The sequence below is a fragment of the Sorex fumeus genome, unplaced genomic scaffold (assembly GCF_029834395.1).
Source record: "Sorex fumeus unplaced genomic scaffold, SorFum_2.1 ptg000008l, whole genome shotgun sequence".
Lineage (NCBI taxonomy): Eukaryota > Metazoa > Chordata > Mammalia > Eulipotyphla > Soricidae > Sorex > Sorex fumeus.
The window spans coordinates 87,775,782-87,793,326 of NW_026606065.1; the positions used below are offsets into that span (position 1 = coordinate 87,775,782).

At 36.6% G+C, this 17,545-nt stretch overlaps 1 protein-coding gene across 1 annotated transcript in view; it reads left to right on the forward strand.

Moving 5' to 3' along the window:
* RXFP2 (relaxin family peptide receptor 2) overlaps positions 1-17,545 on the forward strand; it is a 67,380-nt gene that overhangs the window by 36,059 nt on the left and 13,776 nt on the right. Inside the window, 8 exon segments of the mRNA XM_056109901.1 lie at positions 184-255; positions 1,793-1,864; positions 5,984-6,055; positions 7,313-7,384; positions 10,782-10,853; positions 10,958-11,029; positions 13,611-13,682; positions 16,307-16,536. Coding sequence (XP_055965876.1) covers positions 184-255; positions 1,793-1,864; positions 5,984-6,055; positions 7,313-7,384; positions 10,782-10,853; positions 10,958-11,029; positions 13,611-13,682; positions 16,307-16,536 — 734 coding nt within the window.

Below are 17,545 nucleotides of genomic sequence, written 5' to 3' on the forward strand. Positions count from 1 at the left end.
TCCCAGTGTAAGGGAAGGTCTCTCAGGGAAGAGAGTTCATAGCCAAATGAGAGGATATCAATTAGAAGAGTAGCATGGATGTGTATGAATGTGATGGAAATTATTGTGGGCCTTCTATTTTTCTCCAGTTTTATTTCACAAATATCTCTAACATTGTAAATACTTGTGATACTTTTTTCTCAGAATTCTAGATGACAACCCAATCACCACAATTTCACAGCAGTTATTTACTGGATTACAGTCTTTGTTTTTTCTGTAAGTATTCACATACCTTTCAATGCAACTGTCTCCAAAATGCAATGATGTCTTACTCTAACTTAAGAAAAGAATTTATAAAACACATAGGCCTTACGTAGAGCCAACACTGCTTTTATTCCTAGTACCACCAAGAGTGATGCCTGACCATCAAGCCAGGAATAAGTCCTGAGCATGACTGGATGTGGCACAGAAACCTAGAAAAGAAAAATCAAATAACTCAGCAACTAATAAACTACTAAAACTTTCAATAAAAAATACTAATTAAAAAAACCTACTATAATTTTTTTAAGCCAAAAATTTCCTATATTTCTAGCTGAAATTAATGACAATACGTCCTGATCATGACTCATGGTATATTATATCAGCTGATTTATTTTAGATTTCCTTCAATTTCCTTTAGCCCTAAGGCATGTTTTTATTTATTGAGGTTGACCAAAGATGGTATTCATTTATGTCTCCTAACTACATTTAAACCTGTCTCAAGAGTTTAGTTCCAACTACATTTTTTTAACAAGGAAAAATTTTCCCAGCAAGAGTAACTGAAAATTTCAAAAGCTTTGTCTTACGAGCAATTATTTTCATAATTACATTACTCTGTTTATTAATATACTGAAATGATTTATCAGCAGGGGACTATTATGTTCCTTTTTAGTTGATGATATAACATCATTATTTTTCCATTTGCCAAAAGTGACTACAGTATCATAAATTAATCATGCATGAAACATGCTTATGAGTTGTTTTCAGTCCCCAGATCTCCTACTCTTACTTCTTAGATTTAACTCAATTCAATGTGCCCTATTAATACTGTAAATGATAAATGTTTCCCATAAAAAACTTTGAGTACTTAGTATTAGAAGCTATTGAAAATGTGAAGTTTACAAAGAAAATTATCTTAAAATGTTGAAATTATTGCCCAATATATGGTGTTTCCTCTCATGAAACTAAGCTGTATAATATTTATTCCAAGATTATGTATCATATTAATTCATTCATTGTTTCTGTAACATCTGTTTATATCTATGCCATATACATATCTAGAGACTATATTTAGAAGATAGTTATGTTTTTATTCTTCATCTTGCAATTTCAGTATGCAACTATCCAAATTATAGAAATAATAATAATAAAAATAGCATGGTAGCACTGCCCTCCTGTTGGTCATTGATTTGCTTGAGCAGGCACCAGTAACGTCTCCATTGTGAGACTTGCTGTTACTGTTTTTGGCATATCGAATGGTCATGGGTAGCCTGCCAGGCTTTGCTGTGCGGGCTGAATACTCTCTGTAGTTTGCTGGGCTCTCTGAGAGGGGCAGAGGAATTGAACTCGGGTGCATGCAAGGCAAACACCATACCTGCTGTGCTATCGCTCAAGCCTCAATAATAAAAATAATAATAAAATAATAATTGGGCTGGAGCGATAGCACAGCGGGTAAGGTATAAAATAATAATAATAATAATAATAATAATTATTATTATTATTCCTATATTCTCCAAATAGCATGCAATTCTAATTAATATCTTCTTTCTATTAGGTCTATGGTTAATAACTACTTAGAAACCCTCCCCAATCAGATGTGTGCCCAAATGCCTCATCTCAATTGGATGTGAGTATCCATTTAATATCAATTTTTAATTTATCTGCCTTAAGAAAATTGATATGAAATTAACTTAAGATTACATTTTTTTAAAGTTTATCTATGGTCTTTGCAAAACCAAAATCTGACTGTGTTCCTTTCCAAGTTAAACATCGTATGAGAATTCCCACAGCTGTAAGGTAAAACTCAAATTTCTCCTTTCAGCACCTGAGATCACTTTTTGTCTGTTTCTTCTTCTATCTACTCTCCTTTTTGGCTCATTTATATGCCCCTTTTCCTCATTTATTCACCAGTACCTTCCTTCTTTGGGTCCTTCATGTATTTAGTCTACTGTGCCCTTTCTAGAAAAAAAAAACCACTCAGCATTCCACCCCCAAAACCTATCTTCTTTAGGCAACAAATAAAAATCCCCCCACAATTATACCTAAAGCTACTTAACCTCAATTTATACCTGAGACTACTTACTTCCCACCCAGTTGTATCTGAGACTTCTATCTCTTCTCTGGATCTTAAAGGGCCCCACAGAGTCTGACATCACCTACTTTCTTTTCTTTTTCATTTTTTATTAGTGAATCATCGTGAGGTACAGTTACAGAGTTACAAATTTTCATGCTTGTGTTTCAGTCATACAATGATCAAGTACCCATCCCTCCACCAGTGCCCATGTTTTACCACCAATGGTCCTAGCCTCCCTTCTACCACCCCCAACCCGTCCCCTCCACCCCACCTCGCTTCTGTGGCAGGGCATTCCCTTTTGCTTTCTCTCTCCCTTGGGGTGTTGTGGTTTGCAATAGAGGTATTAAGTGGCCATCCTGTTCGGTCTATATTCTACTTTCAGCCCGCATCTCTCATCCCCAGCGGGCCCTCTTAGGACCCTTTACTTGGTGGCCCCTTCTCCATCTGAGCTGCCTTTTTCCCTAATACGTGAGGGCAGCTTCTAAGCTGCAGAGTAGTCCTCCTAATAGTTATCACTACTATTCTTGGGTGTTCCTCTCCCATTCTGTTACTTTATATTCCACAATTGCTCGAGGCAATCGACGAATAACAGGATGGTCATGATTATCGTGATATTCCACAAATGAGTGCAATATTTCTATATCTGTCCCTCTATTTCTGACTCATTTCACTTAACATGATACTTTTCATGTTGATCCACCTATATGCAAATTTCGTGACTTCATCTTTTCTAATGGCTGCATAGTATTCCATTGAGTAGATGTACCAACGTTTCTTTAACCAGCCATCTGTTCTCAGGCATTCAAGTTTTTTCCAGATTTTGGCTATTGTAAACAGACATCACCTACTTTTTGAAACTCTATTCTAGAGGCACCACTGTTAGTTTTCTGAGCATGTGTTGTCTCTTTAATTTAAAAAGTCTTGCTCCTATGTTCTTTTAAGTAACTCTAACATTTTCTTCAAAATTCAGCTTAAATATCACCTTCAAGAAACCATTCATGATACAGCAACCAGTTTTGATTGCTTCTTCTCTGCCGCCCGCACAACATGAGCACATTTCTACAATGCCATTCATTTTCTCATCTGTAAGCACCTTTCATGTCACTATTACCAGAGCATCTTTGGTTTACTTGTTTGACTCAACCCTACCATTCTGTATTTCCTCTGGAAACATAAATCTATTTTGATTTGATAAGACCCCAATATTAGCACAAAAATTAGCATAAGTAATAAAAGCTCAGCAGACCATTACTAAATAAGCATGCCAAATCTGTTTCTCTTGTTAACCTTTAACCAATTCCCAGCATAAACATTCTTTTAAGTTACTCTGTGGCTGTATCACCACCACCACCTGCTATTAACATCTTCACCTTCTCATTGTCATACAGAGGCAATATCTTACCAGGCAGCAATTTCCTTCCCTAGGAAAATGCTGATTGTACCTTCCTCTAGAATGCTTCTCACTGTCAAATCACAGGACTCAGTTCTTATGAGGTGACCAGATATTAGTGACTAGTTTTTTTATCTTTTAGGATCTAATTTCAGAATTACTTGTTTCAGCATTATTATCTGTGACCTTGTGTTTATTACTGACTTAAAAATTAGTTATATATCAACTATCAAAAGGGTTTAAGGCAATAGATGCCTCATCTAAGTTTGCCACTGTTAATGAAAATAGATGTGGGGCTCTTGGGGATGGCTCAAATGGTGGAAAACCTGTTTTGCAGATGTGAGGTCGTTAGTTTGATCCCCACCACCGTCTTTCCTGCCGAGTGTGATCCCATGATGCAGCACTGCTGTTTGGGATCCCCAGCACCACAGCTGGGTGTGTAGAGCACTGCAGCTCCACCCAGCAAGCACTGCAAGTAAAGAGTACAAGCCCTGCAACCAAGTGAGCAAGCCCCAGTGAACATCGCAACCAAAATGTGTACAAGAACCACAATTAGGTTTCCCACCTTTGTTGACACATGTCTCTAGTTGCAACAGCAGCAACCGAGGGAAAGGGAAAGGAGAGAGAATTAATTAATGTAACAATATAAATAACAGTACAAGTCCATTAGAAAGCTAATAGAAATCAGTACTAAATAAGTACATCTACACAATGGAAGACAGACAGGAAGGAGAAAAGATGGCAGAAAAATTGGCCTGGCCTGTACTCCCCAAATGTGCATCAGAAACCAGAAAGTGATCCAGAATCAAAGCCAGATTCCTTAGATACTTCTTTTCACTCTACACACACACACACCCACACACACACCCCACACACACACACGCACACATGCACACACACACACGGGAGAGGGAAAATGTAAACATAAAGTTAGCAAGATTTCTTGCACACTAATGAGAAAAGATAATTAAGAGGACAGAGGACAGAGAACTGAGAACTCAGACCCAATTCCCAATTGGTTCCAGATTAAAAGCAGAACACCTGCCCTGACCGGATTTTTTTGCTTTCAAGCAGACCTGGTATTCATGGCTTCAAATAATTATATCTGCAAAATGTAAAAACACTTTTATCATTCTATTCAACAGTGAGTGGACTTTCAATAGAGTAGTATTTACTTTTAATCATAATTATATAATAAAAAAACAGCATGTTTTGGCAACACCTCCAAGATTGTCTTTGACAAGGATTTGAAAGGGAGTGACACAGAAAGAGGGGATATTGTGATGTGAATGCAAGAATAGTTCAGAGGCAGTCAAACAGATATTGTCATGTATGAAAAAGATAGCAGGAAGTTGACTACAAAAAGAACTTAGGAAACTTGGCAGGAAAGTCCACTCTTTCTCAATTATTGACACAGCTGGAAGTATTAATGTCAGAGAGTTCTTAAGGGTGTTCCCTCAGTATGTAGGATGTCACTGCTGTGAGAAATTACCTGCTAGAATGTAATCTCCAACAGTGACTTAAGAGCGTTCATGTGCATAACAAACAAGATCTCAGTCCAAAAAAGTTTCGGATTCCTTCTCGGTAGAGTCTGAGACTTCTCATCCTAATACCTTCCCAGGTGATGCTGAGGCCTAGTGCCAATTACACTCAATAGCAGGACCGAGGCTGGTAGAAAGAATACTCAGATCCAGATGCAAATCCTGACTCTGCCATTCAGTACATGCAAGATAACTTCAATCTGACTTCTTCATTCACTTAAAGGCAGATCAAACTACTTGACTTTAAGAAGTATGTCAAAATCTGAAATGTCTCATTTCCGATTCAGGCAGCTCTGGTTTAGGTCAATCTACCACTTATGTAGTCAAAAGAAAAACAAATTTCCAGGAGTCTCAGAACCTTTATGTTTAAATAAGGGTGACAATGTCACCTTTGTATGCATTTGAAAAAGCAGCTGATACTATAAAAGGCCAATAAATTATAATAACTACTAATAGTAGCAATATTATAATTAATAATACAATACCCAGCACAGAGAGATACTCACTAATTGTTGGACTGCCCTTTCCCTCAATTTAATTGTTTTAACATTAGTTTGAAAGAGAGAAAAGTATAGTGTTAACAATATTAGCCCTTTAATAATAGTGAGAGAAGTATAAAATTTGAAATAAAGTAAAAATAAATCTGAATAAAAAGAAATCCAGAACCGTTCTTCAATAAAAACTACCCCCAAGGCTTTGTTCTAGAACAATTTGTAAAATGTCTTTCCTCGTGTCTTTTAGGGATTTGGAAGGCAACAGCATAAAATATCTTACAAATTCTACCTTTCTGTCGTGTAATTCACTCACAGTGCTGTAAGTATACCATGAACATTAGTAAATGAGGGTGAACCCAACTGATGTGGAAGACAAAAGGAAGCACCGACAAGAATTTTAAAGGAGTATTTTGCTTGCAGGTTTGGTCTGAAATGGCGGCAGTCCTAGAAAAACACATACACATAGATTGACTAATTTTTGATGGCAGACTAAGCCTTGCATTTGGCTGTCCACCATTTTGATCTCCTGCTGCTCCTGTTTTGGAGGACAGGCATGATTTCTCTGCATCTATTCGACTGAATTTTAACCTAATCCCATGATCAACAAGAAAATGAGATAATGTATGTGAACATGGTCAGCTACACAACAATTAGTTATTACTTTCAGTGATAAGAGTGTGAAGGCAGATGGATTGGTTAATTGGCATAATTCTACTGGCAAATTTTAAAAACACAAGAATTTTGCTATTGTTTTAATTGTAGTTTTTTATGTGAAGTAAACACTTGTAGTTCTAAGTGTTTGATTGGTTGGAAAAGAAAAATTGGTGTATGCTCATTTTCAGTAATCTAGCTACTTTTTCACATTTATAAATATATTTCATATTTTCAAAGTGTTTATTCCCCCCTTCCACACCCTAATGTATGATGAGAGAAGACATAGGAAAAATAAATAAAATGTTTCAACTTTTTTTTACCTCCATGTAGTTTAGTTATCCATTGTCTCATTTTTTTAAAACCTCTATGAGGCACTGATTTTTTATCTTTGCCATTTTTTTGTAGAACTCTTATTCTACACAAAGAAACATAAAACCACTGTCTGTCTACCAAATTTAAAATGTGTTTGTGATCTCAAAGACTACTATGGAATTGGTATGAGTTCTGCTCTTTCTGGGTGTCTTTTCTTAAAAAAATGTAGCTTTCACATGTTTCCTCTCAAAGCTGTCGCTGAAAATTATTACTGGTTCTAAATTTGACATTAAGTGTGTGTGTATACATATATGTATATGTGTATATACATATATATGAAGAAAAACACTTTCTACAATTAGAATCCAAAGTACAGTTTTATAAACCACATTCAGCACCTCAATTTACTTAGGATAGCACTTCCTGGAGAAAACACATGGCTGGACTTCACAAGAAACTCCTGCCTTTTATTCCATACCAGACACACCTCACATTGAAACTTTAAAGGAGGTTTGTTAAATTATATCCGGATCTATGGCATCTCACAGTGAAAACACTGGTTATTACAATAGACACAACCAACAGTGCTGACTCTTGCCATGTCTTACAGGTTTCTGCCTAGAAATCAAATTGATTTTGTTCCAGAGAAGACATTTTCTTCATTAAAAAATTTAGGAGAACTGTAAGTAGATTTGTCTACTAGGAAAATAGGATTTCTGCTTCCAAGATCATACAGTTAAATAACTAGTGAAATTCTTTTCCTCTAGTTGTAATCAAAATCCTATAGACTACTGAATATTCAAAATCAAATAGGAAAATTTACATTTTCCTAAAGTCAAAAGATATGAAAATCAGATTGTGGCTTAATATGACCTTGGTCTACTTGATTTCCCTACCTATTTTGTTTGGGTGGTTTCATGTACATGCACATCGGGAATAAATGAATGTTTCATTGCTCATAAAGTCAAGAATCAGTATCTCTATCGCTGGAATATAGAAAAGTCTCAACAAAAGCTTGCTGAATAGCAACTTAAGTTATGTTAATTAATTATAGCTGAGACAGGAATGAGGATGTTGATTATCCCTGAAGAAGCCCTGACTTTTAGGGAAGATGAATCAAAAAGTCTAGAATGAGGACTAGACTTATCAGAAAATATTCAGAGCACATGTGCAATTTTTTCTGTTCAAATGAGGGTTGTTTTTAATTTATCTTTCTTTTGTTGGTTGTTTGCTTTTGGAGATGAGTCATTTTAAAAAGCAACTGTCTTGCCATTTATTCATCATTATTTACATCCTTAGGAATCACTGAAAGTTAAAAACAAGTTAGTTTTATAACGAGTAGTGGTAATTAGGGCAGAGCACCCTGCCTTTCCTGTTCTGAGAACTAAAATGGAAATTTATATCTTATGTTTCCTTTCCTTCATCCTTCATACCTGCTTTAAAATCGAGAAAGAATTGGGCAAAATAAGAACCGATTGAAAACAATTTATGAATACTTAACATAATTTACTTTGTGGATGTCATAAACCAAGCTTATATATATTAAGTGCCTATTATGTGCATGGTATGTCATTAAAACAAAATATAAAATCATTTCATGGCAAAAAATTAAAGAACTAATTCAGAATAGCTAATTCATTTCTCCCAGTATGTACCTGATCAGATCTTGGAGGATGGATATAATTTCTGTTCTGGAGATGTAGTGGAAGAGTCAGTCAGAACAGAAGGGCATTTTTTAATATACAAATTTAAGGAAACAGTAGTATGGAGTCCATATTTTGAAAAATTTCCTAATACTCTTAACCTCTAATTTTGTAAAGTAATGCACACATTCCAAAAAAATGTCCAGTTAAAAGAATGACTTTAAAAGAATAACCCATTCTATCCACTTAGTATCAGTTAGCTAGAATAAATTCACGAGTTAATAAAATTAACTTGAGCTAAGTATTTATGTTGCTTAAATGTACAAAAAATTTTGATAACTTGACTCTGTCTTCAGGACAACCTACCCCTTTTGGATGGGAATAAACATGTAGGTAAGGTACTAATATCCTTCATCCAGAAAAGACTGTGCTTGATTTTTAAAAGTGACCTTGTAGAATGCTTTCTAGGAAGATGAAACCAGAGCTCTCTGGTTCCTTCTGATTTGTGCACACTTGTGCTTCCTTTTGCTCCATGACCCAGGTGTGTGACTTCTACCTGGCACACCAGATGAGAATTCCCAGCTGGCAGGACCTCCACACTTGGATGTCACGATAGCTTTTCAAAAACAATTTGTTTACATTTACAATGACCCCTGGCCTCACTGTTAGCTGCTTACCTGGGCTTGCCACCCTAGTGGTCTCAGAATGCTTCCTGGCAGCTTCGTTCCAGGGAAGTCTACTTTTCTCTCATGAAATACACTTTGACTCAAGTCCTACATTGTTCCTCTATCACAAATAATTTAGACCCTTCTCAGTTCTCACCTGGTCAGAGTCAAAGCCTCCTGCCAAATCTTTCTCCCCAGATTCTCTTACTCTTTCTATTTATGACAGAATCATCATTCCATCACCCAAAACATACCATGCCACTGTTGTCCCCAACATTGTCCCTCCTTGATGCCTGTTATTCAGCAGTCTTTGACACAGTTCTCAAATGTTAATGTGTGGATGAACCTCAGTAGATACTGCCTTTAGCTAGCATAGTAGCAACACCTTCCCAGATTTTCTGATGTGCTAGCTCTGGAGTGGGCCTTTCTAAAGGCATCTTCCTCGTTTCTGATGCCTGGGCAGTACTTTAGGAAGTACCACCTTAGCATGATCCATGTTATCTCCTACTTCTTCCCCATCCTTTCTACTCTACACAGCCACCAAGAACTTCTTGCTGACTCCTGCAGATGCTGCTGAATTTCAACCATTTGTTTCTCTGGTCCTCCCTTAGCAACACCTGAAATGCTACTCTCCTTTAACTACAACCATGAAAGTCATTAAATATTGTTCAAGCACTTTTCTTTGTTCAAGTCATGAAATACTGCTCAAGCACTTTTATTTCTTTCTGCACTGACACAATTGTTTCATTCTTTAATTTCTAATCTAGTTGTTTTCTTTAATTGTGAGCTTCTTTACAGAAAGAGTAATATCTTAATTATTATTCATGCCCACATCAACAGCTCCTAAACACAAAAAGTAGATAAGATTTTGTTTGTTTGTTTGGCTTTTAGGCAATTTCCTATATTTCAACTTCACTGGATCAGAAACCTATTTTGGACTCTTAAAGAGTCTTTATTTCTTCTTATCCCAAAAAAATATTTTCCACATTATATAGAAACTTTCTTATCATTATTTCTGAATTGGACAGACTTCTTATATTATAAGTTCTCAATTTCTTCTAAAAGACAGTACCAGATAAAATGAACAAAACTGTGTGAACATATGGTACGGTCCTCCCATTGTTCATCGATTTGCTCGAGTGGGTCCAGTAACGTCTCCATCATGAGACTTGTTGTTACTGTGTTTGGCATATTGAATCGTCATGGGTAGCTTGCCAGGCTCCGCCGTGAGGGGCAGAGGAATTGAACTTGGGTCAGCCATGTTGGCCGCTTGTAAGGCAAATGCCCTACCGCTGTGCTATCTCTCCAGCCCTTGGGCAGACATTGTCTAGCCAATAATACCATAGTTGTAATGTAAAATAGCTCAGAGACAAGTACAAAATCTTAGGAAGCATCTTAGAGAGTTGGATAGACAGGTTGTTCACTCTATGAACCAAGAAGGAAAGAAAAAATAAATACTAGACATGCACATAGAGTTCGTAAAATGGAAGAAATATTCAAAATTGGTATTGAAGCAAGATTGATAATGTGTTGGAGAAGAGCTGAGAGGAAATTCTAGGCAGGAACTAAATGATCAAAATATCATGTTTAAAACTCACGAAAAGCAAGTCCATTCAGCTGACTCACTTGGCCTGGTTGTGTAAGAAGGTATTATGTTGGTTAACTTGAATCATATTTTCTGTTACATCAAATAGCGTAATAATTTTAAGGAGTAATACTTTTGTCATTTATTTCCAGTGTAATTGTTTTATTTTTTTATTATCACTAACAGGGATCTATCTAGTAATATGATAATAGAGCTTCCACCCCGAATTTTTGAAGGCCTGAAGCTTCTCCAGAAACTGTAAGCTGTTCTTTCCGTCTCCAGATTTAAATGACAACATCTTGAGCTTCCAAAATAATAACATTCCAATGCTTCTTTCCTTCTTTCTTCTACTGGTACAAAAGGAATCTATCGTCCAATCCTCTTTTGTATCTCCACCAGAACCAGTTTGAAAGCCTTAAACAACTTCAGTCTCTGTAAGTGCTACATAACAGTGTATTGATTATCATTTTAGTGGGTATACTTAAAACACATTCGTTTCTAAAAATAAATTTTATGCACATAAGAATTTTTCACTTAAACATAGGCTCTCAGAGTTTCAAGTATTACCAACAAGTACACACTGAGTGACAGCAAGACCTCATTATTTTCATCATATGTCTGGGGAACATTTCTGGATTTGAAGCTGCATATCACTTCTTCCTGAAGACTGGGTTCATATGGAAAAATATCATCTTACTATTTGCACTAAGAATTAAACTTTTGATAGTTTATTTCAAAATAGTTTGTAAAAACACCAAACTATTTATTGATTTTTGGTTTGGGTACACATCCAGTAATGTTCAAGGCTTACATCTGGCTCTGTGCTCAGGGACTCCTGGCAGTGATTAGGGGACCATATGTAATGCAGAGGACCAAATATGGGTCAGTCACATACAAAGCAAACTTTCCCAGAGTGCTAGCTTTTGGCCCTTATTAAAAAGAAAAATTATATAAACTTGCCTGCTTTTTCCTTTTCCCTTTTCTTGCAATAACTAGTTAACTTTAGAAATTACTCTACACAAGTTTATGCTTTTTACTTTGTAGTTAGCAAAAATAAATTATACCACAAATATCAGTATTTGAACAATAACTTTTTTCTTGTTTTAAAATTTCCAATGGTTGGTTTCAAACAGTTCCCCAAATCTACCTTTTATCTGCCTAATCCTTTCTCATGAATACTTGTTGTTGCTGAAGTAGAGTTGTTTTTGTTCATAGAGCATATCAAATAGGAGTGGAAAGGTAACTCAACAGGCTAATGCATACTATACATGCAGTAGATCTAGGTCTGATCACTGGCACTGCGTGATTCCCCCATACAGTACCAGGTGTGACCCCAAAGCACAAATATGGTGTAGACCCCTGAGCGTCAGTAGCTGTAGAAAAAAACAAACCCTCATCCAGAATGAAATACTGCATTAACAAATCTGTTTTATTCTTTCTCCACTTAATTCAAGGACCAGGATGTGTTATCACTTTTTATTTTCATAAATAGTTTTGTATTAAAATTTATGCAATATATAGTCCCCATCAACATAAATAGTTTTATATTAGAAATTTATGCAAGATATAGTTTCCCTCAATATATGAGTTTGACAAGTTAACTCCTGATGAAAAATAATTATTACTTCTTCCTTCAAAAATTAGAATTTAAAAAAGAAAGAAAGAGGGGCTGGAGTGATAGCACAGCAAGTAGGGGATTTGCCTTGCACGTAGCCAACCTGGGTTCGATTCCCAGCATCACATATGGTCCCCTGAGCACCGCCAGGAGTAATACCTGAGTGTGTGAACCAGGAGTAACTCCTGTGCATTACCAGGTGTGACCCAAAAAGAAAAAAAAATCATGGACAAGAGAGCTAGTATCGCAGGAAGGGTATTTGCGTTGCACACGGTCCACACTTGTTCAGTCTTTGCCACCATATATGATCTCCCAGGAGTGATCCCTACCTACACTTTTCAATTGGTATTGGCTACCAATTTATTCATTACATGGTCTTGGGCACTCAGGTTAGACTTGTTTCTGCAAGACAACAGGCTATTAAATAATCACATAAATCATGTAAAATGGAAACTGTGGAAAACTTAGGAGAAATCTAGATAGCAGAAGAAATAGAGAAAAATGTTTTGAGAAGACCCAAGAGGTCCTGCAGAAGGAGTCTTTTGATGATGCAGAATCTAATTGCTCTTCGATGTTTTGTTCCTGACTTCTGAAGAGTAGGCCGTTCCTCTGCAAAGGGCTCAATGGACAAAGAAAAACTAAAAAGAACCATAAACCCTACCCATATTAGTCAAAAAGAAACGGAGTGAGAATAACACATCTTTCAAAATGAACTTCCAAAGCAAAAAAATCTTCCTTTTAGATAATTCTCCGGCTGGCTTTCCTCACAACATGGTTTCCTGACACCCTGGGTTTCCCTAGATTTGTGCTATCATTTAAAAGTTTTTAAGGAATTTATATTTGAATAACTATATAACTTAGGAATCTAGGAGTTATCAGTGGACTCCCTGAGGATATCCTGAGGGGCCTGGAGTAATGAAAGGAATTAAGTTTCCCTCTTTGCTCTTAGAAAAAAAAAGAATTCCTGAAGAACTCTTCTTTCTGCATTCATGCTTTTTACCATAAAACACTTTACCCAGTTAAATGACTATATCTAAATTCAGATTCTCACAGAACTCACTTAAGTAATTCTCAGGTTGGTAGTAGCCATTCCCATCTCATACCACCTAATTCACAGGATGTAGTTCATAAAATAAAACTAGAGTCAATTTCATAATCATAAAAAATCACCACTTAAAAACTTTTGTGAACTGAAATAATGAAGTATAGAGATCTTTAAAATGTAATTATACTTATAAAATAACAAAATCAGCTTCAACTTGCAGACAAAAATAGAAAAGGGAATTTTAAAAGATATTTTGAATTGCAACATTAGAGTTTAAGGGATGCTTAATGACAAAGGATGCAGTTATTACAAAGCTAAACCCTAAAATATTAAATATATTGTACATATTTTCTAGAGACCTGGAAAGGATAGAGATTCCAAATATAAACACAAGGATGTTTCAACCCATGAGGAATCTTTCTTACATGTATGTATGAATGTGTATATAAGAGATGGAGAAGAGAGCAGAGCAACTCTCATATAAACTGTCTAATATATCACTGCAATGTGTTTTTATGCAAGAAAAGTCTTTATATTGAGAACTTTTTAATTTTGTCACCTTTGGTCCCTGTCAAATAGAGTTCAATATTATGATGTGCCGACATGATGTCACTTCTCTCTGGAAACACGATGTTTATCCAATTGAGGCCCAATAAGAGATCAGGGTACCAGAATGCCACATATTACACAAGATGAAGTCACTGGCTAAATGGTACTCAAGACCTGGAATCATTAATTCACCTCACATGAGTTAGCAGTCGGCTGCTCTAAGATTTGAGAAAGGTGCTATATAAATTCCAGGTGTTGTTACTGTTACTAAGTGCACTACAAAATGGAGGTAATTAATCTTTCTAGTAGTTTCTAATAAGTCACTATAATATATTTGGATAAAGTGCACTGTGTAAGTTGTATTAATATCTGTGTTTATTACATAATCTTTTCTATCAAATGTATAATCGCTGTGTTCATGATTTTAAAAATTAACCCTTATTACCCACAACACTAGGGAGATTTGAGGTAAGTTTTCAGGTTGGGTTTAGAAAGGGAATTAAATGCTTGGGGTGGATGGGCTCTTGGCAGTGAGTATTTTGTTTGTATTTGTGTAGGAGGGGTGCTTTAAAAGAGAAGTGTTTGATGCATATCCACATGGGGTTTTTTTGATAATTTTTCTTTCTGTCGCATGACTAGATAATTTTTTAATGAAGTTATTATTTCCTTGTTGCAGGCAGACTATAGGATCTTCTTAGAATAGATAAAATCCACCTTTTGGGAACTTGATGGAGAAACTGCTTCTTTAAATAAGAACCTCAGATTGAGGCCAAGGACCTAACAAAGGACAGACTGTGCTAGCTATTTGCCTACTAAGTGGCCTAGTTATTCTTCTTTCATCTCCTTTGTTCATTGCTTATCAAATCTATCTGCATCATACACCTCCTTTCCACCTGCCAACCACAGTCATGGAAACAGTGGGAGGAAAGGTTAACCACTGGAGATCCTAACAGGCTGTCTTTAAATATAACGTACATAACAGAATCCTGGAAAGAACCAAGATTTCAAGTCAACTGTGACAGGGACTCCGTAGAAGGAGCTGCAGAAATGGGGTGGGGGGAGGTTGGAGGGGAGTTTAAAAAGAGAATTTCATATTAAACATTCATTATACGTTAAGTTCCACTAAGTTCCATTAATTGGAGTGACACCATCAGGAAGCCAAACTATAAACTAATCCAAAGACTACCTCCTACATGTATGCTTACCTGACATCCCTATTCATTTACCATTTAAGAAGCATTTATTGAGTATTTCTCATGTGTCAGGCACCTTACACAACCAAGAACACAGGAACAAACAAGAGAAAGCAAAATCTGCGCTATGAAGTTTCTAGTTAGCTTTCGGAACTAAAGAGTAAACAAATAACTAAATTAATGGAAAATTCAGTGAAGAAACGTAAAGCATATCAAGGAGACCGTAGGAGGACATAGATGGTCACATGGTAATCAAAGAGATGGAGCATGCCAGTGGTCCAGAATAGAAAAAGGGAGTTATTGACAATGTCTGGAAAAAAATCTTCCAGGTAGAAGGAATAGCAAAAGAACTACATGAGAAAGGATATAAACCTGGCATTGGGATCTAGAGTGAGGTGACTATCAATGACTGAGGAATGAAGAAAGTGATCTGGATCTAGGCAGCCAAGGGTCCGATCACAAGAAGCCTTTAGACACGGCCAAGTAAAGTTTTTGTCAAAATTGATTATCTAGAAACTGAATGCAGATGCAAAAAATTAAGAATAATAAAGGACGATACAGATAAAAATAGTCATGGATATTAATGAAAAGTGCTGTTAGAAGAGGCATAAACAGAACAAATTTCATGGGAGAAAATTCTAAACACACAGGTAGAGGGAACAGCAATCAGTAAGCCAGATGAGTCCTTCAAGCCAAATACTTCAATGTTCCCTGCTCCTCAATTTTAACTATATCTAGTGCAAACAAACTTTATTCTCAATCCCCTAGAAACTGCTAGTTTATCCAGTTTCCTGGCAAGAAATCTATGTTTGGTTGAGATGAATTTTCATTCAAATTGGATGATAGTCTCAGAAACCCTCCCTGATCCTAGGAGGCTAGTACAAGTGAGGGTGCTTAAAGCTACAAGACAGGAATGATTTTAGTGGGCTACTTTGGGTTCCTTACATCCCATACACAAGTACCTAAATGTTTGCTAATGATCAGTTTCACAGTGACAATCTACTTTTTATAATACCCCTGAGAATAATCCAAAATCAAATGTGATGGAGAAAAATTTTGAAAACTTCATATTTCCCTGCCCTCACCTTAGCAAACCATGGTATTTATGCCTTCTTTCCAGCTCTACATCTTTCAATACAACATTTCTTGGAGTGACATTAAGTAGAGAAATCTTTAACTACACAATCAATACTAAACAAAAACAGACGTAGTGAAGTTGTGCACCTAACAGAGATGCAGTCCTGTTAGGGTGGCAGATTAGTTTCTTCATCATTGCTATAAAGTGACTCTTTTTTCCCTTTGGCTTTAGTTATTTCAAAAACTTTCGATACTGCTCCTATGCTCCCCATGTCCGAGTATGTATGCCCTTGACTGATGGAATTTCTTCATTTGAGGACCTCTTGGCTAACAATATACTCAGAATATTTGTCTGGGTTATAGCTTTCATAACCTGCTTTGGAAATCTTTTTGTCATTGGCATGAGATCTTTCATTAAAGCTGAAAATACCACTCACGCTATATCCATCAAAATTCTCTGCTGTAAGTATGTTCGCTATCTAAAGAGATCTGGGGTATCTTCTATGATCTGTGTACTAGATAGATATTGATCTTCAACACACAACATTTGACTTGAATTATAGATTCAGTGGCATTTTTCCCCTAAGTTAAAGTTTATATTTGGTTTGACTGCAGTTATAGATCATGTTAGTAATTACAAGGGTGATCCTACTCCCTGGAGACTTAAAATTGGATGATAGCAGGTCAGTGAATCAAGGCTAGTCTTGAACAGATAATTGAGTAGAAAACTAAGCTTTGTTTTACCATTAATTATAATAACAGCCATATTCTCAGGCCTAGAAAATCATCGCCTCTATTACCTGTGCAAATAGCACTCATGTACTATTTAAAAGCTAACCTCCTTTGTTAGATAGACTGTAGAGGGGTTAAGGTTCTTGCCTTGCATGCAACTGACCAAGTTTCAATCCCTGGCACCATATATGCCACCCCGTTCCCCCAGCACTGCCAGGAGTGATCCCTGAGCAGAGTCAGAAGTAAAGCTAAGCATAACTGTGTGTGACCAAAAACAACACTGCAACATCCCCAAATTAGTTTCACCACTATTTGCGGGGGTGAGGTACCAAGCAGTGCTCAAGGGATCACTCCCGACTGTTCAATTCCAAATCCCAGTGGACCAACACATGTTGGGACAGGGGAGCCATGTGGTGCTGAAGACTGAAGATCAAGCACTATACTTTAGCAGTAATACACCTCTGAAACCCATTAGCTTCTACATATTTGTAGGTGATAATGTTATTTTATTTAATGCGGAAGGAAGGAAGGAAGGAAGGAAGGAAGGAAGGAAGGAAGGAAGGAAGGAAGGAAGGAAGGAAGGAAGGAAGGAAGGAGGGAGGGAGGGAGGGAGGGAGAGAGGGAGGAAAGAGGGAGGAAGGGAAGGAGGGAGGAATGGAGGGAGAAGGGAGGAAGGAAGGAAGGAAGGAAGGAAGGAAGGAAGGAAGGAAGGAAGGAAGGAAGGAAGGAAGGGAGGGAG